At 42.7% G+C, this 24,350-nt stretch overlaps 1 protein-coding gene across 2 annotated transcripts; it reads left to right on the forward strand.

Moving 5' to 3' along the window:
* The first annotated feature begins 693 nt into the window (after nt 1-693).
* LOC139386090 (CAP-Gly domain-containing linker protein 3-like) lies at nt 694-23,993 on the forward strand. 2 transcript variants are annotated; one of them, XM_071131511.1, is made up of 15 exons: nt 757-871; nt 3,599-3,751; nt 4,752-4,891; nt 7,841-7,934; nt 8,075-8,236; nt 8,693-8,811; nt 16,390-16,626; nt 16,903-16,962; nt 19,057-19,192; nt 19,537-19,686; nt 19,896-20,030; nt 20,128-20,251; nt 20,489-20,556; nt 20,680-20,752; nt 20,886-23,993. In XM_071131511.1, the coding sequence occupies exons 2-15, from the start codon at nt 3,619-3,621 to the stop codon at nt 20,938-20,940; spliced, it is 1,686 nt and encodes a 561-aa protein (XP_070987612.1). In that variant the 5' UTR covers nt 757-871; nt 3,599-3,618; the 3' UTR covers nt 20,941-23,993. The 2 variants fall into 2 exon arrangements, with proteins under 2 accessions (XP_070987613.1, XP_070987612.1); XM_071131512.1 differs by lacking the exon at nt 16,903-16,962 and having other exon boundaries at nt 694-871.
* Nucleotides 23,994-24,350: the final 357 nt, after the last annotated feature.

Here is a 24,350-nt window from a genome sequence, read left to right on the forward strand (position 1 = left end):
AACTACAAAAATCTCTGAAACTGGAAACACTTATCTCCCTCACTAGCTTTAAGCACCAACTGTCAGAGCAGCTCACAGATTACTGCACCTGTACATAGCCCACCTATAATTTAGCCCAAACATCTACCTCTTTCCCTACTGTATTTATTTTATTTATTTATTTATTTTGCTCCTTTGCACCCCATTATTTTTATTTCTACTTTGCACATTCTTCCACTGCAAATCTACCATTCCAGTGTTTTACTTGCTATATTGTATTTACTTTGCCACCATGGCCTTTTTTTGCCTTTACCTCCCTTATCTCACCTCATTTGCTCACATCGTATATAGACGTGTTTATGCTGTATTATTGACTGTATGTTCGTTTTACTCCATGTATAACTCTGTGTCGTTGTATGTGTCGAACTGTTTTGCTTTATCTTGGCCAGGTCGCAATTGTAAATGAGAACTTGTTCTCAACTTGCCTACCTGGTTAAACAAAGATGAAATGAAAAAAAAATATATATAAATTGAAGATGATCGTAACTAGTTACCACAGCCACAAAGTCAGAACCCCGCATATTTCTATATAGAAAAAAACGTTTTTTAATTTAACCACACCTTATATCTAACCCTAACCTTAAGTTAAGATCAAAAATACGTTTTTTTCATGAATTATTAAGATATAGCACATTTTCTGACTGTGGTATCTAGGCGAATTCGTGTGCCTAGGAAGGACACACGCAATGGTAGCCAACGTTGTGGTCCAACGTGACGCAGGCACAGAGAAAGACCTTCGCAGCAGTACAGCAGCATCTTCAGCACCATTGCAGTTCTCATCTAGCTGAACCGCGAGGAAAAGCTAGAGATAATCGACAAGGCTTGTTTTGAGGTAAGATGAATACCATTCATGCATATACGATTCTAATTATTGGATATATTTAGTTTGATTAGATTTATTTGCGTCTGTGTTTTTCACAGCCGGTGTGTTTGTCTTGATACGGAGCCTAGAAAGATGGAGATGCTCTGAAACACTGTTCCATGAACTCTCACGGGCAGATGTTTGTTTTTTTTGCGCCCATTTTATAATATAAGCGCAAACATAAGACGTCAGCGCATTGTTATTAGATCAAATTAATAGTTGCACATGCCATGTGTATATTCCTCCTCCAGCATCTTTCTCATTGTTTGCCAACGGGGCGTTTTTTTCCTGGTTGGCTGTGTACACGCCCTCTGCTACGCACAAGTCACGAATTGACACATTTTCTCATATAGGCTTGTCAAAAGCTCTGTTATCACACACGTTGTTGGGCGATGTGATATGCACATTTGCATTATTGCTCGTTGCAACACTAATATGTTGTTTTTATTTATCGTTAATAACTCAAAAATACAGCTCTGGCCTATTGTTTTTGTCATTAGTGTGACCCAGCCAAATGATCAAATGCTATTCATTCCATTACAGTAGGGATTGAGTAGAATATCAAAATCTGTCAAGTTTGTCGCACCATTTTCTTTCTCCTATTTTGCTATCTGAATGTATTTGCCTCCAAAAATGTATACATCTGGTTGACTCATATGAGCACTATTGCATAAGACTTAGTTGTATACAGTACTCATTTAATTAAACAAATAATGTGCTCATGCTAATTATACATCACATCTATACCAGGGAAAATGCTGTCTGTGACTGAGACTTTATTCATGAAACACACTACTGTCATATCAGGGGTAGGAACTAGGAGGAGCCGGGCAACTCGGAGGAGACGATGATGGCTGCCTTTACTGGACTCTGTTAGCAGTATAGTCATAATAGGTGACAGGTACTGCACTGCACAGGTATGCTAGTCATTGGACGCTATATCATGGATACCCTTTATTTCAACATAATCCTTTTGGGATGTCAGGCAATGTGTTTTATCACCCATTCTGCAGTGGCTATTGATTCAGCAGCAAATCGTGGGAAGCGGTAAAGAAAGTCTATAATTAAAGGAAGAAATAAAAAGACATGTAGGAGCTTGTAGGTAAGGTGACAAACTGCACGGGGACAGTTGCTCCCAAATCATCCAGGCCGTGATCTATCTTGGCTGTGTCACACCCTGACCTTAGTGTTCTTTGTTTCCGTGTCTGTGTTTGTCGCCACACGGTACTGTTTCGGTTTGTTCACGTTTATTGTTTTTGTATTCATAGTGTTTATGTTTTTTAAATAAACAACCATGGACACTTACCACGCCGCATCTTGGTCCAATCCTTGCTACACCTCCTCTTCAGACGAAGAGGAGGAAAACCTTTACAGGCTTTGTATCCATCTTATGTATCCATATCCAAACACGACTAGGAATCCCCCTCAATATGATGCAACTGAAGGCAACAGGCAACTCATAGAGAGAGTATCAGGAGGGTGGTATCTGCCTGAGTGCGGGTTGTTCATTTGGCTTTGAGTATATGTCTGTATAACAGCAGAATCGGTCTCTGTTAATGTAGTTTCTCTAAGCTTAATGAATACAGCACAGACCAATGTATGGCCTCTGTTTTGACTCACTGTTTGACCCCATAGTGCTTGGGACAATGAGTTGGTAGACTGATACAGTAGCACAGTTGCGCAACAGGATAAGGCTTTTACTGATTGTGTGATTAGCCCTCTCTCTCTCTCTTTCTCCCCACTCTCTGGACTTTTTTCAAAATACAAAAAGGCTTAGCAGAGGCATAGATGGACAATTTAGTCCGTGTATTAGATTAATTGGCAGATTAATCATTTTACATGGGGTGTGCTCACTGTGCATTCAGACTATGGAGGAGGAAACCTTTGGACTTGACTAAAAAGACCCAGTGAATAATTTCCACTATCATAGACTTTGTTCCCATTTCAATGTTGGGATAAATAGTGGTTATGGGTTCTGTTCTAAAGGGGTGTTTATTAACACATACACATAACTTATTTTCTGACCCTAGATGAGAGTGTGAACATTTATTTTAGGATGGAAATCTAGTCAGGTCTGTGAATGTTATAGGCCAAAGGGTCCATTGTGTTGTATACAAAATTGCATTAGCGTTGGTATACTGATACTATAGGGCTTTTACATAGATGTTTTACGGTTTGTTCAGCAGCACTTTAGAAATTAGTGCTGCAATGTCCAACACATACTGTACAGTACACGCATCCCTGATTTCTCATAGGACGGATGTGCGAGATATGCTGCTACATATACTATTTGGAAAATATAGCTCAGCCCATTAGCTATTTACAGTTCAATGATGGACATTAAGAGTTAGCATTAGCATGCACTGAAATGGTACAATAAATTAGCCTGCCTGTTAGTCTGCCTGCTCCCTGAATCTCCTCATCTCTTGTCAGTAAGTGCAGTTATCAGTGAGTCACTAGTGAACGTCTCTCACAGGCCCTAGAGCCAAACATAGAGCCTGTCTGCTCTGGGAGGGGCATCTGCAAGGCATAGACTTGCCAGAGTAGAGAGACTGTCATGGGAACAAGACTCTTATAAGCAACTACTTCATGTGACTCTTGGCTGAGTCACAGACGTATGACAACTGTTCAGAGAAACCTGCGATAGAGCTGTTTGTTTTGTAGCGCCACTCAATAAATGTTTGTCATCTTTTCCAGGCCTGGCAACATCTAGCAGAATGACTAAAGAGCAGACTGCCGAGGTGGAGGAGGAGGCCCAGCCTGCCTCTGAGTACCAGAGCCCAGTTCATGAGCCCCGGAAGAGGCCCATGGTCCACCCATCTGCACAGGCCCCCCTCCCCAAAGACTATGGTGGGTCCTAGGTCTCAGGCTCCAGGGACCGTATTCACAGGAAGTGTCTCATAGTAGGAGTGCTTTTTATTTATTTATTATTTTATTTATTTATTTTAATTTTACCCCCTTTTTCTCCCCAATTTCGTGGTATCCAATTGTTAGTAGCTACTATCTTGTCTACGATTATATGGACAGGGGTGACCTGATCCTAGATCAGCACCTTGGGATGTTTTGTGAATACAGGCCCAGGCCCTTTGTTAATGCACCCTACCCAACACTGCTTTATATGTAACAGTGGAGTTTGGGCTCTGGGACGTGTGCTACTGTAGCCTCGATCCACAAAGAGCCTTTCACCAAGCACAGACCACTGCCTGGTCAAAACAACCTCTGCAGATTCATAGAAACATAATTAAAATATTTAATGAAATGTATATTATCATAAATAAGTGAACAAGGACTTTTATAGCATGTTATTGATTATTTTAGTAGATGGATCTTGGCTTTGGGGCTGTTATATGCAAACAGTATGATACTGCCGGACTTATTCCACTCTATGCCAATGAATGTAAGTGTTTTCTGCAGACTAGTGTGATGTAAAGCTTTTCATTTCAGTTTGCCCACAAGCTTCAATGCATCTATTATGATGGTGTGTTATAAAAACAAAGTAAGAATGATTGTGTTATTTCAGTGCAACGTTTCCACTTTGATAGGGTTTCAATCTACCTCGTGCTGCTTATAGAAACAGTGCTTTCAGACAGGACAGAACGATTGGATGTTCAACAGAGAGAACTCCATAAGTAATTAAATAGAGCGCACTAAGAGGCCTACTGAAAAATACAACCCAAAATATAAATGACATTTTTTACAAGATAAAAATATGTATGATATTTAATGTCACACATTCAGAATGAGTCAATATGCTGTCTGGACAAGAACGAAGAATAGCAAGAGAGGCACATTTCATACTGATTTCATGAGGAGGGTAATAATCTTGTTGGCATTTTCCTTACCATTCCAGTCTTCACATTCTTTGACCCAAATGATCCTGCGTGTCTGGAGATCCTGCTGGATCCGCGCACCACCATCCCAGAGCTTTTCGCCATCATCCGTCAGTGGGTCCCACAGGTCCAGCACAAGATCGACCTCATCGGAAACGAGGTGAGTTACTGCCAGTAAGGACTTTCAGCAGACTACAGGCCTGACTACAGCTCACACAACACTGGCAGAAACATACAGATATATGTAGAAATCTGTAGGCCTAGAATAGGGATGGGCAACTTTGATTGGGTGGGGGGCAACAAGAAATCTGAACTCTTCATGTGGGGCGCAGTGGCTCACGGGTCTGCGTTCATACCCACACATGCCGGCCCTAGCCTTTTGGGGGCCTTAAGCAAAACATTTGTTGGGGGGGGCCTACCTCCTGAGCGAAACATTTTGCTTCTCTTGACAGCAGAAAGGAACCTTTTCAGTACATTTCTTGCAATTCTATACATTTTACCATGGGGCGTAGAGAAAATATTGCAGTTACAAAGCAAGTTTGCTGCAATTCTACACATTTTGCCATGGGGCGGATAGAATATTTTGCCATTTTATAACTAATTTCATGCCATTCTACTCGTTTTGCCATGGGGCAGAGAGAAAAATGCGCAGTTTTACAGCAAATGTCCTGCAATTCTACACGTTGTGCCATAAGGTAGAGAGAAATGTTTGCAGTTTTTAGTATGATATCTGAGTGAGAGTGACTAAGAGAATCAGTGGGGGCCCCACAGTCGGTAATTTGGCTATGATTGCTACAAGTTTACATAGCTGGCTAGACAAATTTACCAATCTAAAAAATGTTAGCTGACATGGGATAATTGAGTGACTGTCCGACTGATATCTCAGGAGAAAGACTTCTGATGCACAACCAAATTTGCACCTTGTATATTGTAATATTCTAACTCTCAACAACAAGATGAGATCCTGACTGGGTTCCTAAAAGTTCTGAGTTTTTTTGTGGAAATTGATCCGCGAGCCTACAAAAGTGGCAGGACACAAGTTGCCCATCCCTGGCCTAAACGTATCAGTATTGGTATCAAATCTTCTGAATGTTCCAAAGTTGAATTTGGCGTCCCACAAGGCTCATTGCTTGGAACCAAATACTTTTCTTCTTTATTTCTACTGTGTATATAACAGTCAGATAAAGTATATTACTGCATAGTGCACCAAAGATACAGGTCTCCAACCAAAATACAATACACACAGGAAACAAAATACAGTGATACAGTCATTAGTTGAAGAGAACATGGAACGAGAGGCTTTGGGTTCAGTTGGAGGCATGACTTACAACCCGTTGGGTTACCTTAGCAAAGTTGAGGCTCTACTAGTGTGCTTTAAAAAAAACACCTTACTATAAGGTCATATAAGGTGTAGTTTATGTTTCAGTTGATTCCCTTTATTTTGCTGTTGCTTAGATGAAAGTGCACATCTTTAGCTCAGGACCAACCATTACTGCAGTGTGAGTAGTGGTAATGTGATCGTGGGAGAGGGAACTCTCATAACCCTGAAGAAGAAGAGTGATGAGGGTGGGTTGTGAATCAACATAAAGTATGCATACTTCTAGTTTCAGATTAATTTCTTAATCCCGCTCTACTGTCTTAGAGAGAGGGAAGATATGCCCCATAAAAACACATGTACACACACACACACACACACACACATACGTATCCACACATACAAATACACACTCTTAGTTAACTCGGTTTCCTCTTATTGATGCAGCTTTAGTGTTAGGACTGATCGTAAAGTCAGCCTCAGTTCCTGGGTGTCCCCCAGGACGCCGTGATGGCTGTGATTGATGGCTGAGATAATAGGTCCTTTCCATTACCCATACAGGCTCTGCACTAAGACAGACTCTAAATCAGACCAGGCTGTCAGATATGGGTAAAGAACCACGTCGCTGCACTGTCAGTAAACAACCTCAGCCCTCTGGCAAATTGTACAGTATTTTTATTAACAGAGATGCATTGACTTATCTACAAAAGGCTGTGTGGGTGTAGGCTTTTGCTCCAATCATAGTTTTAACGCACCTGATTTAACCTAACAAAGTCCTAAATTAAGTTGAATCAGATGTGTAAGGCTAGCTTCGTGTTAGCACTGCAGCTACGGCGATTCACCTTATAGAATCCACGTTGAATCCATGTTGAATCATGAAAGTGTGCATGGGGGTGTCATCGTTCAGCCTCAGGAGAGGACCTGTCTGATAATATCATGTTCATTCAGTTGGACTACATGTCTCTGTATGAAAAGGCATAATGTCAGGGCTTGAGGAGAGTGTGCTCATTTCGTCTCTCTTGATTGACACTGGTGGATAATGAACTGTCCCGAGATAGTTGCTAGTCTTGTTCGGGAATCCGGATGGGTCCTTTTTCACTTGTCACTCGGCACCCGTCACTGCTGTCTGCTGGCACCAGAGGAAAGAGCTAATTAACTGGAGTTTCACTGCTTCTTCAATCTACACCATTGGGAATATGGCTTTGCATTACACTCAGCAAGACATTGATGGAGGTTATTCGACATTGTAAAGGCTGCTATGAATAGTTTGCTATTAACTCCTATTTGTACTATTTTCAATGTACCAAGTACAAGCTTAGATATTCAGCTGAAACAGCATAGTAAATTAATGTCACTTCCGGTAACGACTGCCATCGTTTCAATATTTGTGTCCCTCAAATGTTTTACCTATGCAAAATGGGTGCCAGTTCCTCATGTTGACGTATGCTACTCAGCAATGATAGCCTCTGATGAAATTGCAATGCAGTGAAAATAAATGTAGTGCTTAATTCATGACTCAGCAGGATCTCATGACTCCCCATCATTAGACTTCACAGACATGTGTCGTCTGTGCGAATTGGGTGTGAATGGCTCATCCTGCTAATGTGGCTACGATAAGCACAGGATGCATCTCTCAAAGAGATGAGAGGCTATAGCCCTATAGTCTGTATGTGTGGTGTTTTCAATGTTTCATAGTGTTTAAAAAGGCATATGATACTACTGCTCTCTCTGCCTTTCCCCTAGCATCTCTCTCCCTCTCTCAGTTCACTGAACAGTTCTTGTCTCCTTTTACAGATCTTGAAGCGTGGTTGCCATGTCAATGACCGTGATGGACTGACAGACATGACCTTGCTCCACTACAGTTGCAAAGCCGGGGCCCATGGTGTTGGTGAGACTCTCAAACCTTGAACTGATTGTTCATTTCAAGTGTCTGATTTCTCAATAAAGCTTTCATAAAATAAAGTGTTTTTAAGCTTAAGATTCAATGTAGTTTCCTACCAGTTTTGTCCATCTTGTGACCCCATCCAGGTGACCCTGCCGCTGCCCTCAGGCTGTCCAATCAGCTCATTTCCCTGGGGGCAGACGTTAGTCTCCGCAGCCGCTGGACCAACATGAACGCCGTGCACTATGCTGCATACTTCGACGTGCCAGAGCTGATTCGCATTCTCCTCAAGGTCTCCAAAGCTAGAGGTGAGTAGCATCAACACAACCCATGTTGTCTACCTAGCCAACTAACAACATAGTCAGTCTTGTCAGTTCTGGCATGCTCCTGTATGTCTGTGTTCCTCCTAACCCTCCCTAGACTTCCAATCAGAACTAACACTCCATCAAGCCCATACCAGCCTTGACCCAAGGCCATTTCATTAACTATTGATACATTGATTTCTCATTGCTACATTGATTTCTCATTGCTCCTCCACACTGACCATTGATTGGGGCCATTTCGTCTCATTGTTATTCTCCTGTCTACGGGCCATGTGGCTCAAACACCACACGAGACTCCTAAGAGAAGAAGTTGGTAACGCTTTCAGAAACTCCTAAGAGAAAAAATTGGTTACGCTTTCAGAATAAAACAAAGATAATAGCTGTCTTTGGAAATCAAATTCAGATTGATTTGATCTGAACCTGGTTGTACTGTCTCTGTAGTACTGAATTCCACCTGCAGTGACTTCCACTATGGCACAGCCCTGCACATTGCTGCCTCCAACCTGTGTCTGGGATCAGTCCAGTGTCTGCTAGAGCATGGAGCCAACCCCACTGTCAGGGTAAGAGCACTATTGACTGTCTAGACCTCTGTTTAGTAGGTTTCTTTCTCATGGTAACTAACTACAGACATACAGTTGAATTCGGAAGTTTACATACACCTTAGTCAAATACAGTTAACCTCAGTTTCACAATTCCTGACATTTAATCCTAGTAAAAATTCCCTGTTTTAGGTCAGTTAGGATAACCACTATTTTAAGAATGTGAAATGTCAGAATAATAGTAGAGAGAATTATTTATTTCAGCTTTTATTTCTTTAATCACATTCCCAGTGGGTCAGAAGTTTATATACACTCAATTACTATTTGGTAGCATTGCCTTTAAATTGTTTAAACTTGGGTCAAACGTTTAGGTTGCCTTCCACAAGCTTTCCACAATAAGTTGGGTGAATTTTGGCCCATTTCTCCTGACAAAGCAGGTGTAACTGAGTTAGGTTTGTAGGCCTCCCTGTGTAACGGATGTGAAACGGCTAGCTTAGTTAGCGGTGCGCGCTAAATAGCATTTCAATCGGTGACGTCACTTGCTCTGAGACCTTGAAGTAGTAGTTCCCCTTGCTCTGCAAGGGCCGTGGCTTTTGTGGAGCGATGGGTAACGATGCTTCGTGGGTGACTGTTGTTGATGTGTGCAGAGGGTCCCTGGTTCACGCCCGGGTATGGGCGAGGGGACGGTCTAAAGTTATACTGTTACACTTGCTCGCACACGCTTTTTCAGTTCTGCCCACACATTTTCTATAGGATTGAGGTCAGGGCTTTGCGATGGGCACACCAATACCCTGACTTTGTTGTCCTTAAGCCATTTTGCTACAACTTTGGAAGTATGCTTGGGGTCATTGTACATTTAGAAGACCCATTTGTGACCAAGCTTTAACTGATGTCTTGAGATGTTGCTTCAATATACAGTATCCACAATTTTCCTCCCTCATGATGCTATCTATTTTGTGAAATGCACCAGTCCCTCCTGCAGCAAAGAACCCCCACTTCATGATGCTGCCACTCTCGCGCTTCACGGTTGGGATGGTGTTCTTCGGCTTGCAAGCGTCCCCCTTTTTCCTCCAAACATAACGATGGTCATTATGGCCAAACAGTTATATTTTTGTTTCATCAGACCAGAGGACATTTCTCCAAATGTACAATCTTTGTCCCCATGTGCATTTGCAAACCGTAGTCTGGCTTTTTATGGCGGTTTTGGAGCAGCGGCTTCTTCCTTGCTGAGTGGCCTTTCAGGTTATGTCGATATAGGACTCGTTTTACAGTGGATGTAGATACTTCTGTACCCATTTCCTCCAGCATCTTCACAAGGTCCTTTGCTGTTGTTCTGGGATTGATTTGCACTTTTTGCACCAAAGTACGTTCATCTCTAGGAGACAGAACGCATCTGCTTCCTGAGCGGTATGACGGCTGTGTGGTTCCATGGTGTTTATACTTGCGTACTATTGCTTGTTCAGATGAACGTAGTACCTTCAGGCGTTTGGAAATTGCTCCCAAGGATGAACCAGACTTGTGGAGGTCTACATTTTTTTTCTGAGGTCTTGGCTGATTGCATGACATCATGGGAAAATCAAAGAGGCACTGAGTTTGAAGGTAGGCCTTTAAATACATACACATGTACACCTCCAATTGACTCAAATGATGTCAATCAGAAGCAACTTAAGCCATCACATAATTTTCTGGAATTTTCCAAGTTGTTTAAAGGCACAGTCAACTTAGTGTTGTTACGTACGCCTCTAAGAAGAGGGAACGCAACACCCTGCTACAACTCAACTCCCCGTGGAGCAAAATAGTTATGAGACTTTAGGTGCGAGTAAGGATGACGAAGGCAGAGAATTTACTGTTTACTGGGAATTTATTCCGTCAAACGGTAATTCAGGAAAAGGGGCTGAACGGAACCAGCAAGTTAATGTCAAAGCCCCCTCTACCTTACCTGCCTACCCACCTAACTTAGCACCACCTGGTGCGCTAACCAAAATACAGGGGATGGTCCACCCAGGTCTTACCTAGTGTGTATAGACAGTAAATACTACGGGTTATGTATGCCCGCAGGCCTCTTGCCTAAGCACTCCCTAGGTGCCTTCCCCTTCCCCCCAGGGAACAAAGACAGAATACAAACATAAGTAAACAATTTCAATAAATCAAAAGCACTGCCTCCTATGGGGAGACACATACCTTAAAAGCAGTGGCTACAATGTACAAAAACCTGTCTCTCAGCAAAAACCAACACAGGACATACTAATCAGCTCTCTCTCAGCAACAACCAACACAGGACACACTAATCATCTCTCTCAGCAACAACTAACATAGTACATACCAAATCTCTTTCTAAAAAACAACCTATACAGGCTATCACCCTCATCTCTCTCCTAACAAAGGAACACTGGCTCATATACAGCTGTAAAGGGGATATCCTCTGATGAGAGGGCGGGGTCAGCTCCAATTAGCAATGGGGCCGACCAATCAGCTGCTTGGGGGAATTTCAGGAAGCAGAAAGAACACAGAAACTGGGGTACGTAAACAGTGTATGTAAACTTTTGACCCACTGGAATTGTGATACAGTGAATTATAAGTGAAATAATCTGTCTGTAAACAATTGTTGGAAAAATTACTTGTGTCATGCACAAAGTAGACTTGCCAAAACTATAGTTTGTTAACAATAAATTTGTGGAGTGGTTAAAAAACGAGTTTTAATGACTAACCTTTGATAGAGGAATGTCGGAGTGGCATTGATAGAGGAATGTCAGAGTGGCATTGACGAAAATACAGTAGAATAGAATACAGTATATACATATGAGATGAGTAAAGCAGTATGTAAACATTATTAAAATGACTAATGTACCATTATTAAAGTAACCAGTGATTCCAAGTCTATGTATATAGGGCAGAAGCCTCTAAGGTGCAGGGTTGCATACCCGGGTGGAAGCCGGCTAGCGATGGCTGTTTAACAGTCTGATGGCCTTGAGATAGAAGCTGTTTTTCAGTCTCTCGGTCCCAGCTTTGATGAATATGTACGGACCTCGCCTTCTGGATGATAGCAGGGGGAACAGCCCATGGCTCGTATGGTTGATGTCCTTGATTAACCTTTTGGCCTTCCTGTGACATCGGGTGCTGTAGGTGTCCTGGTAGTTTGCCCCCGGTGATGCATTGTGCAGACCGCACCACGCTCTGGAGAGCACTGCGGTTAAGGGGGGTGGAGTTGCCATACCAGGCAGTGATACAGCCCAACAGGATGCTCTCAATTGTGCATCTGTAAAAGTTTGTGAGGGTTTTAGGGGCCAAGACAAATTTATTCAGCCTCCTGAGGATGAAGAGGCGCTGTTGTGCCTTCCTCACCACACTGGCTGTGTGGGTGGACCCTTTCAGATCGTCAGTGATGTGTATATCGAGGAACTTGAAGCTTTCCACTTTCTCCACTGCTGTCCCGTTGATGTGGATAGGGGCTTGCTCCCTCTGCTGTTTCCTGAAGTCCCGATCAGCTCCACGTGATCAAAACAATCTGGAAGCATGGATTCCGATTGGTCTGACCAGCATTGAAATAGACCTTAGCACGGGTACTGCCCTTTGAGGTTCTGCCAATAGGAAGGGAGGAGCAAAAGGATGAGAGAGGTCGATAGAGAATAGTAAGAATCGTGCAAGCTACACTCTTCGAAAAAAGGCTTCCAAAAGGGTCCTTTGACTGTCCCCATAGGAGAACCCTTTTTGGTTCCAGGTAGAATCCTTTTGGGTTCCATGTTGAACCCTTTTTGGTTCCATGTTGAACCCTCTGTAGAAACACAATGGGTTCTACCTGCAACCAAAAAGGGTTTTTCAAAGGGTTCTCCTATGGGGACAGCCGAATAACCCTTTACGGTTCGAGATAGCACCTTTTTTTCTAAGAGTGTAACAGGCGGGCAGCAAACTGAGAAATAACGCTGCAGTACAACAGTGGTGTGCAGAGCAGCATCTCCAAATGCACAACTCGTCCATCCTTGTCATGGATGGGCTATTGCAGCAGACGAGCACACCATTTCCCACTCCATCAGCTAAAAACAAGAAGCAGCTCCAGTGGGCACGTGATCACCAACACTGGACAGTTGAGGAGTGGAAATACATAACCTAGAAAATGATAGCGAATTCAGTTTACTTGAGTGGCCTGCGCAGTCCCCAGACCTCCACCCAATAGAGCATCTTAGGGATGAGATGGAATGCGCTGTTCGTAGAATGAATCTACCGCTGTCCAATCTGCAGCAACTGTGTGATGCCATAGCGTCAGCATGTACCGACATCCCTATGGAATGTTTCCGACATCTTGTAGAATGCTCAGAATAATTCAGGTTGTTCTGGGGTTAAAGGGTTAAAGGGGGGCCCAACCCGGTACTAGATGGGTGCACCTAATAAAATGGGTGCACATGTTGAGGTTTCATGTCCTCTTTGATATGATTTCATGGTAACTTAAATGGGGGCTGAACTTTTATTTTTATTTATTTTATTTTATTTATTTCACCTTTATTTACCCAGGTAGGCTAGTTGAGAACAAGTTCTCATTTACAACTGCGACCTGGCCAAGATAAAGCATAGCAGTGTGAACAGACAACAACACAGAGTTACACATGGAGTAAACAATAAACAAGTCAATAACACAGTAGAAAAAAAAGAGTCAATATACATTGTGTGCAAAAGGCATGAGGAGGTAGGCAAATAATTATAATTTTGCAGATTAACACTGGAGTGATAAATGATCAGATGGTCATGTGCAGGTAGAGATACTGGTGTGCAAACGAGCAGAAAAGTAAATAAATAAAAACAGTATGGGGATGAGGTAGGTAAATTGGGTGGGCTATTTACCGATGGACTATGTACAGCTGCAGCGATCAGTTAGCTGCTCAGATAGCAGATGTTTAAAGTTGGTGAGGGAGATAAAAGTCTCCAACTTCAGCGATTTTTGCAATTCGTTCCAGTCACAGGCAGCAGAGAACTGGAAGGAAAGGCAGCCAAATGAGGTGTTGGCTTTAGGGATGATCAGTGAGATACACCTGCTGGAGCGCCTGCTACGGGTGGGTGTTGCCATCGTGACCAGTGAACTGAGATAAGGCGGAGCTTTACCTAGCATGGACTTGTAGATGACCTGGAGCCAGTGGGTGTTGCGACGAATATGTAGCGAGGGCCAGCCGACTAGAGCATACAGGTCGCAGTGGTGGGTGGTATAAGGTGCTTTAGTAACAAAATGATGGCACACAAAATGATGGCACTGTGATAAACTGCATCCAGTTTGCTGAGTAGAATATTGGAAGCTATTTTGTAGATGACATCGCTGAAGTCGAGGATCGGTAGGATAGTCAGTTTTACTAGGGTAAGTTTGGCGGCGTGAGTAAAGGAGGCTTTGTTGCGGAATAGAAAGCCGACTCTAGATTTGATTTTAGATTGGAGATGTTTGATATGAGTCTGGAAGGAGAGTTTACAGTCTAGCCAGACACCTAGGTACTTATAGATGTCCACATATTCTAGGTCGGAACCATCCAGGGTGGTGATGCTAGTCAGGCGTGCGGGTGCAGGCAGCAAATGGTTTTACTAGCGTTTAAGAGCAGTTGGAGGCCACGGAAGGAGTGTTGTATGGCATTGAAGCTTGTTTGGAGGTTAGATAGCACAGTGTCCAAGGAAGGGCCAGAAGTATACAAAATGGTGTCGTCTGCGTAGAGGTGGATCAGGGAATCGCCTGCAGCAAGAGCAACATCATTGATATATACAGAGAAAAGAGTCGGCCCGAGAATTTAACCCTGTGGCACCCCCATAGAGACTGCCAGAGGACCGGACAACATGCCCTCCGATTTGACACACTGAACTCTGTCTGCAAAGTAGTTGGTGAACCAGCCAAGGCAGTCATTAGAAAAACCGAGGCTACTGAGTCTGCCGATAAGAATATGGTGATTGACAGTCGAAAGCCTTGGCCAGGTCGATGAAGACGGCTGCACAGTACTGTCTTTTATCGATGGCGGTTATGATATCGTGTAGTACCTTGAGCGTGGCTGAAGTGCACCCGTGACCGGCTCGGAAACCAGATTGCACAGCGGAGAAGGTACGGTGGGATTCGAGATGGTCAGTGATCTGTTTGTTGACTTGGCTTTCGAAGACCTTAGATAGGCAGGGCAGGATGGATATAGGTCTGTAACAGTTTGGGTCCAGGGTGTCTCCCCCTTTGAAGAGGGGGATGACTGCGGCATCTTTCCAATCCTTGGGGATCTCAGACGATATGAAAAAGAGGTTGAACAGGCTGGTAATAGGGGTTGCGACAATGGCGGCGGATAGTTTCAGAAATAGAGGGTCCAGATTGTCAAGCCCGGCTGATTTGTACGGGTCCAGGTTTTGCAGCTCTTTCAGAACATCTGCTATCTGGATTTGGGTAAAGGAGAAGCTGGGGAGGCTTGGGCGAGTAGCTGCGGGGGGGGGGCGGAGCTGTTGGCCGAGGTTGAGAAATGCTTGTTGAAGTTTTCGATTATCATGGCTTTGTTTTTCAGCTTGGATATTAAGAAATGACTGAAGCCAAACCAGAGTTGTCTTGAGGGGGGGGTTAATATGTGTCTCTTTTGTGTGTTTTCTCACGTGGCAAGCAGTGTATGGTTTATACATTCACTCTCCCGAAACTGTACACAGTTACAGCCACTCACCCTTCTAGATAACATGAAACAGTCTAACCAGGTCTTATGTCTTGAAGTCACCTAGGAAAGCTATTGCTAGCCAACTTCTTTTACCACTTAGTTTCAGCTGGCTGGTGTGCGACCGTGGCAAAATTTGTTTGACATTAGATACCGCTGGGGCTAGTTAGGGACCATCAATAAATTACACAATGTAAATGGCACAATATTTTCATGTTGCACATATTTTAGTTGTCTCATTAAATGATTTCAATATTTGTATATGGATTTCTACAATTTATAGTTGGTTAAGACATAGCGATTTGGAGCTATTGGCATTTTCAAATATTGTTCTGTGCACATTGTGTAATTTACTGATGGTCCCGAACTAGCCCCATAGAGCTATCGAATGTCAAACCAAATTGACCATGGACATTATGATCAGGTCTCGTGCAGCCGCGCAACCAGATTGATGATTACTTGGAGGCTGCCAGCTGCAGGCATGTGGGAAGGATTGAAGTAAACCCAATCCAAGGAAAACTGTTACAGTTGCCTTCATTCCGTGACATACGATATTTTCCTATCATCTCTTAACTCTCAGTTTTGGACGAGACAAATTATCCTATTTACACTTTGTAGTCAATTTTGACACTAGAATAAATGTTTATGGCTCATATCGAAGCCACATAGGCCATTTTCAAAATGGGAAGTTGCTTTTTAGGTGCAGTCGCTCTTTGAAAACACTGTTCAGATAAAAACAGATTCTGTCTGTTATATGTAGGGATGACTTCTACACAAAACAGTAAAAATATGCCAATTTATTCCTCATGTCTCTTCATCTCTCTCCATCTCTCTCTCTCCCTCCATGCTCCTCTGTCTGTCTGTCTGTCTGTCTGTCTGTCTGTCTGTCTGTCTGTCTGTCTGTCTGTCTGTCTGTCTGTCTCTCTGTCTCTCTGTCTCTCTGTCTCTCTGTCTCTAACAGAATGATAAAGGGCAGGGGCCAGCCGAGGTGGTCCCTGACCCCATGGACATGACTCTGGACAAAGCGGAGGCGGCCATGGTGGCCAAGGAGCTGAAGCAGCTGCTGCTGGACTCTGTGCCACTCAGCTGCAACCTGCCCCGTGCCACCCTGCTCAACTACGACAACATCCCTGGCAACCTCATGCTCACCTCCATCGGCCTGAAACTGGGCGACCGTGTGGTGCTGGACGACATGAAGGTCTGTGTGTTTTGTCGGGATTGGGAAGCAAAGGGTGAGAAATGGGAGCCTCAAAGATTTGAAACCGTGAATTAAAATGAACTGCAGAATTTTGTGAGCACGTTTATGTGCATGAGACCATTTAAATGGCTTTCAATTATCTTTATCTTTTTTTTAAAGTGGCCAGTGTGAGGCATTCATCCTATATGGTGGAGCCCTGCTGCTTGTTGTACTGTGTGAGAAGAGAACATGTGAATTGTAGCAAACATTTATTCCAACTTGTGTTAACATGTATAGCTCCCCAAAAAATCGAGCAGTGATGAAATTGACAACTCAGCTCTGCATCACCTGAAGCAGGTGGGTAGCCCTTCGACCTGTGTGTCTACTTGCGTAACTGAACACATTTAATTGTGTTTTCAGGTGTATTTCCATGACTGACTGCATTACTGACTGCACTAAATGACGTAGTCTCACTTGATGCATTCATTTGCCATTAACTATGCATCACTCACTGCAGTTCAAATGCATTGGAAACCAATGTGTGGACTATGTGGGGGGTTTTTCTGTCTATAATGTGCAACTGTATTGCACCTCTCACTGTGTTCAAACATACACTACGTGACCAAACGTATGTGGACACCTGCGCGTCGAACATCTCGTTTCAAAATCATGGGCATTAATATTGGGAGGGTCTCCCCTTTGCTGCTATAACAACCTGAAGAGTGGTGAGGGTAGGCAACAACATCTCCTCCCCGCTGATCCTCAACACTGGGGCCCCACAAGGGTGCGTTCTGAGCCTTCTCCTGTACTCCCTGTTCACCCACGACTGCGTGGCCACGCACGCCTCCAACTCAATCATCAAGTTTGCGGACGACACAACAGTGGTAGGCTTGATTACCAACAACGACGAGACGGCCTACAGGGAGGAGGTGAGGGCCCTCGGAGTGTGGTGTCAGGAAAATAACCTCACACTCAACGTCAACAAAACTAAGGAGATGATTGTGGACTTCAGGAAACAGCAGAGGGAACACCCCCCTATCCACATCGATGGAACAGTAGTGGAGAGGGTAGCAAGTTTTAAGTTCCTCGGCATACACATCACAGACAAACTGAATTGGTCCACTCACACAGACAGCATCGTGAAGAAGGCGCAGCAGCGCCTCTTCAACCTCAGGAGGCTGAAGAAATTCGGCTTGTCACCAAAAGCACTCACAAACTTCTACAGATGCACAATCGAGAGCATCCTGGCGGGCTGTATCACCGCCTGGTATGGCAACTGCACCGCCCTCAACCGTAAGGCTCTCCAGAGGGTAGTGAGGTCTGCACAACGCATCACCGGGGGCAAACTACCTGCCCTCCAGGACACCTACACCACCCGATGTCACAGGAAGGCCATAAAGATCATCAAGGACATCAACCACCCGAGCCACTGCCTGTTCACCCCGCTATCATCCAGAAGGCGAGGTCAGTACAGGTGCATCAAAGCTGGGACCGAGAGACTGAAAAACAGCTTCTATCTCAAGGCCATCAGACTGTTAAACAGCCACCACTAACACTGAGTGGCTGCTGCCAACACACTGACACTGACTCAACTCCAGCCACTTTAATAATGGGAATTGATGGGAAATGATGTAAATATATCACTAGCCACTTTAAACAACGCTACCTTATATAATTTTACTTACCCTACATTATTCATCTCATATGCATACGTATATACTGTACTCTATATCATCGACTGTATCCTTATGTAATACATGTATCACTAGCCACTTTAAACTATGCCACTTTGTTTACATACTCATCTCATTTGTACATACTGTACTCGATACCATCTACTGTATCTTGCCTATGCTGCTCTGTACCATCACTCATTCATATATCCTTATGTACATATTCTTTATCCCCTTACACTGTGTACAAGACAGTAGTTTTGGAATTGTTAGTTAGATTACTTGTTATTACTGCATTGTCGGAACTAGAAGCACAAGCATTTCGCTACACTCGCATTAACATCTGCTAACCATGTGTATGTGACAAATAAAATTTGATTTGATTTGATTTGAGGTGCCCACACACTTTTGCATATATAGTGTATGTCCTACTGACCACAATATAACCTCTTAAAACATGGTATTGTGTTGAGATGTGTAGACTACTCTACTAACCATAGCCTAGTATGTCAGTAGTCAAGTATGACAGAAAAACAGCAGATCAGTATGCTGCCCTGGTCTAGAGAAGTCTGAGTGCTGTGGAGAAGTGTTGTTAACTATTTAATCTTGCCTGGTATCACCTTCAAGAATACAAATCATGTGTTTTTTTTCTCCAATGGGCCCCTGTGGAGAGCAACAAGGTTATTTCAATTTGCTAGTAAAAATCCAACATAAACAACAGAGGTAAATGTCAGAGCTGATGTTGAATCCTGGCCCTCACACAGTCTCTCCTCCACAGACGGGCACCCTGCGCTTCTGTGGGACCACGGAGTTCGCCAGTGGCCAGTGGGTGGGGGTGGAGCTGGACGAGCCAGAGGGCAAGAACGACGGAAGTGTGGGAGGGGTGCGTTACTTCATCTGCCCCCCCAAACTGGGTAACCACCTGTTATTGCTTCTACACCTGCATTGCTTGCTGTTTGGGGTTTTAGGCTGGGTTTCTGTACAGCACTTTGATATATCAGCTGATGTCAGAAGGGCTCTATAAATACATTTGATTTGATTTGATTTTGATTTCTTATTTCACATGACCATTTTGGGATTTTTTTATTGAATCTATTGTTGAAGTGTGTCAAGATTCCCCTTGAGAAAAGAGCAAAGAGAAGACTTGATTTCATGACTTTTGTGTACAGCTAGTTTTCAGAAAAACAGCTGTGGTAAACCTGATTTGAGCTTGCAGCTTTTTTCAGTGTTTTCTCTAATCACTTCTATTGTCCTGAAGGTATCTTTGCTCCAGTGTCAAAAATCGCTAAAGCTGTTGAGCTGGCCCCCTCCTCTGTCACCTCCACACCCAAGACGCCCCGCATGGACTTCTCCCGCGTCACAGGAAAGAACAAGAAAGAAAAGAAGGAAATAATGGAGAGAGAGAAAGGTTTGCTTTGACAATGATAACATATGTTTCCCATGCCAATATAAAGCCCTTGAATTTAATTTAATTGAGAGGTACAAGAGTCTTCCCATCAAGGGCCATTGCATTCATTCTGATATGAGCACAGCACATAAATAACGCATGACTCATAGACGTTATAACACACTATTATATATTATGTTAACAAACATTTGATTGATTTTCTCTGTCAGCTCTGAGGAAAAAGTCCATGTCCGTAGCCAGTCTGGACCCAGATGGGGTGAAGGTGGAACTTGGAGATCAGGTGCTGGTTGCTGGTGTGAAGCAGGGAATCATACGCTATTACGGAAAGACAGACTTTGCCCCAGGTAGGTCTGTTGTGAAATCAAGTCACTGCAGCAATGTTTGACAAATGATTATAGATGTTTAGTCAAGTTTAATGATTGATGATGTGTGTGTGTCCAGGTTACTGGTTTGGTGTGGAGCTGGAGAATCCCACAGGAAAGCATGATGGGTCTGTTTTTGGTGTCCGCTACTTCAACTGCATGCCCAAGTACGGCGTCTTTGCACCCCCATCTCGCGTGCAGAGGTAACATAACACCTACTTTAACGCCTGGTTCAAAAAAGGACCCGGAAATAAAATAACGTAACAACTTTATTGATAAGAAAGCATTTTACAGTTACCTTGTGTAACCATGCTTATCAGTCATTCTCAGACGGAGAGCTAGACAATATACGACATGCTCTGTTGTGATTTGTAAAGGTTCATTCTGAACAGACTGACCGTCTGGAACAATACTAGCTAATGCTGTTAATGATCTCTCAGAATCTGCGGACCAAAGGACGGTCATAGCGGTGACGGCACGATGGTGAAGAAAGTCCACCAGGTGTCTAGTAAGTATCTAAGGTCAAATCCGTCCGGCCATGTTAGCCAGCGTGCCATGCCACCCCATGCCATGATGTACCTTCTACTCCCACGTCTGCATTCTATCCAAATATGTTCTTTGTTTATTCTAGTGAACCAGCCAAAGCGTAAATTCAACACGGTGAGGTCACCCAAGGACATCACCTCTGAGAATTCAATATCAAGGTACAGCCTCTTCTTTTCCTGCCTCTGTTGTCTCTGAGTCAACAAATAGCAGATTAGAAATAAGCTCCTGTTTATGAATGTGTCCACTGATTCGAATCCCTCTCCTCTTCCTCCTGCTCATCCTCTTTCTCAGATTGCTGTTCTGCTGCTGGTTCCCCTGGATGCTGCGTGCTGAGATGCAGTCCTAACCACCCTCCTCCTTCCTCCTCCTCTTCCTCCTCCTCAAAAGATCTACTGCTCTCCTCCTCTTAATGTCCATCTTTTATTTGTGCTTTCCTCTGGCTGTTGCTGTCAGAATTACAGTAGTGAACCACGCCCCCCCCCCCCCCATGATCTCAGTCAGTCCTATAGCAAAACCTAGTGCCTTGTACGTTAACTAACATCCCGCATTCCGTTTGTAACACTAATAACGAGACTAAATCATTGTAACCCGAAATCTGGGATACAAACCCTACAAAAGCAATTATCTAATAGATATAAATCACTTAGTTTTTTCTAAGTTACTCTATTTCAGAAGTTGCCAAAACGTCAGAAGTTGCCAACACCCTTTGTCCAGTCAGCCAACTTCTTATGCCATGGAGCTTCTACTAGGAAACCTTTCAAATGACTAAGTACATGATGCTGTACTCTGTTGTTTTTCTGCTGCTTCATCCTAATTCCCTGTATTTCAGAGGAGACCAAGGGCCTCAAAGTAATGCCTGGTCTGTCAGTGTGAACCGACTGTAGATGGCCATGTTGCGCTAAAGGGATTTATCCAAAATGTGGATGTGTGAGTCAAATTGTGTTCCAAATAAATGTTCACGTCAACATGCCTTTTATTGTGAAAAGATGTGATATGAACATCGGTCATGTTCTTCTGATGCCGTATGTTCAAAAGTAAACAGGGTTTAATATTATTCAGGATTCCGACATCTGCTATTTCTCCACTTGCACTCTGAGCATTTTCCCAAATATGCAATTGGAATGATGTATATAATATTGATATGCTTGTTAATGGGCTTGTGTTAATTGTAGTATGCTCACAGGTGATACAAAAACAAGGTTCGTGGTCTCTGGTAGCCTACTAAATTTGTTGACAGAGCCCTGTTAAATACTAGTTACCTGTTTTAGGTAAGGTAATGCTAGCACGTACATATATGTTCATCATAATGTCCCAACTTAATTGCAGAAGGAGAACTTTATCTGCGCAGATATCTTCTGTACCCTTGAAAGACAATTTTCTAGCAATGGTTTAAATCGTGGTAATATAGACAGCGCAATTTGTCAATAACTGGGTCAAATAAGACTTTCATAACTTGGTCGTAGGTGTTTATTGCACTTTGAGCCAGTTGGTCTCAAATCCAAGTTATGCTAACCAAAATGTCTGCTAACCCCAAAATGTAATGGCAGGTAATGTAAGGGAAAACCACCTAGATTAATATTGTTTAAGCTGTTGTCTTTATTGTGTAGCATGAAGTACCAATAACATAACTTTTGCTTAACTTTAACTTAAACGTACTGTTAGCGAAAAGTATTTATTTTCCCACAGTTACATTTTGTTTATAGAAATATGAAATCTACAAGGGTACCACAATATACTTTTTAAAGGTACATTTCTTGATAAACCAGTGCCCTCCTCCCCATCTCTAGGTTTGTTGTTGCAGCAATGGTGTTAATCTCAGGCTAAATCTGCACAGACGGAACACCTGCTAGCTCAGTGCTACCACAGTTTACACCCCCTGTTGACTATCCTCCCATGCTTCTCTCTCCTTCTCTCTCAAAGTTAGACTTTGGTTGGTTTGTGAGTGTGAGCATTAGATACAAATCTGACCGTCTAAACTTGTGTGTGCTTAATGTCAAAACCTACGAGTGTGCATAAAAACTGAAATATTTAACCTGTGTACTTAGCTATGTGGATATGGATAGTGTCTTTGTCTACTGAACACTATGTAAGCACATCATGAGGAGGAGAAAAAAACACCTGAACTTGCTCCTGCACTCTTTGAACACCGTTGTGAACATCCTGTGTTAATAACAGCACCGTGAAACGGCAAGAAATACTCATTATCAGGAAGGGTCTAAAAACTTGTGCACCATGTCGTATTCCGAAATCGCCACTTATCCAATGTGGTACTGAACAATGTGGAACTGAAGGCAACAATGTGTGGTTGTTTTTGATATTGCTAGCGTACGGTTATGACTGGGTCTGTGAGAGAGCCGCAGAACAACGAGGATGCTATGAGGGAGTCGGCTTCAGCTTCATTTGATCTGAATAAGGGACATTAGTATATCCAGTTTGAGAGGAACTTGTTCATTACACCTCAAAGTCATGTAATGGGATACTTAGTAACCTGTGGCAATTGGAACTTTTCTCCTTTTTAATTGAATTGAATTATAACTATGTCAACACAAAGTGTTGCAAACTTTGTCAGGACAGCTCACTTCTGTTAGCCAAATATACTAAAATGATATTGTGTCAAGAAGGACTGAGTTTCTTTACTATTGTGAGCATTGTTTAGTAGATAAGAAAATAATCCTCGCCTCATGCTGAAGTGCTTGATAATGAGTAAGAATACATTAACCATTTCTTGTCTTTACTACTTATGTTGGAGAAATGTCATTAGAAATAAGTATAGCAACATTGTTCGTATTTACTAAATGGTTGCGTTGAGTAGGTGGTTGACTGGCAGATTTAATGCTCAAGTAAAGTGACCAAGATGGTGTAGTTATTGCCTGACCTTTATAACACTCTAGTAGCATAATAAGTCCCACAATATGCCAGTAGATGTCACTAATGTGTCACTTTTATCATCTCTACAACTAACAACACGACAAGAATCTACATTGATGAGTCAGTCCTCCACTCTTCAAATGTTTTTTATTTATTCAACATTATGTACGTTGATATAACCTTATTAAGTGGTGTACTGTCATTATTTAAAAAAGTTTTTAAAAAATGTTATTCTAAAACTTGATCTCAACAATGGTTCATTTTCTTCACAGACATGTCATAGCAGTTTGTTAAAAATATATTTGGATAATTTCACTAAGTGTACTTTTATTTAGTTTTGTAGTGTGTTGGTGTCTGTGTCCCAAAACAGGTAAAGGGGGCTGTAATGTTGGATTTATTAGTGTCAGGAATAATATTTTTTGCATGCTCTTCATTTTCTGAAAGTTTCTTTTTCCAACGGTGTATCTCAGCATGAAAATGCTTATAATTACAACTCTGACTATGAATCTAATAAAAGTTTGTTGTTTTCTACATTTTCTGTTGCTTGCTTTTGTTCAAACAACTAGAGATTCAATCACTCTGACATTTATTGTAATTGCTCAAATGTGCATTTATTGCAGGTCTAACAATTGAATTTAGTTTTTACATTAAATGCCACCAATGAATTGCTATGTGGGGATATTTGCGCATGGTGAGTAGGCCTAATGGCCTATGAACTCAAGTGAACATAAATTAGAGTAAAGAAAGCAAATGTGCTTGTTATCGTCTGAAGAATCGTGAGAAGTTGTTTCCCTGGAAGCTGCGGTTGTTATAGACTGTTTGCAAATCTCTTTTCGTCGTAGTCAAATCTGGAGATTTTGCCTTGGTGCCGCTCTTCTGCCTCTTTCG

Source organism: Oncorhynchus clarkii, chromosome 27, assembly GCF_045791955.1.
Source record: "Oncorhynchus clarkii lewisi isolate Uvic-CL-2024 chromosome 27, UVic_Ocla_1.0, whole genome shotgun sequence".
NCBI lineage: Eukaryota > Metazoa > Chordata > Actinopteri > Salmoniformes > Salmonidae > Oncorhynchus > Oncorhynchus clarkii.

Bases quoted from the DNA above. Each gene is read 5' to 3' on its own strand.
- LOC139386090 (XM_071131511.1), top strand. From the start codon at position 3,619: ATGACTAAAGAGCAGACTGCCGAGGTGGAGGAGGAGGCCCAGCCTGCC. The intron at 4,892-7,840 runs GTGAGTTACTGC...CTCCTTTTACAG, and splicing joins TCGACCTCATCGGAAACGAG to ATCTTGAAGCGTGGTTGCCA. The intron at 16,627-16,902 runs GTCTGTGTGTTT...TAACATGTATAG, and splicing joins TGGTGCTGGACGACATGAAG to CTCCCCAAAAAATCGAGCAG.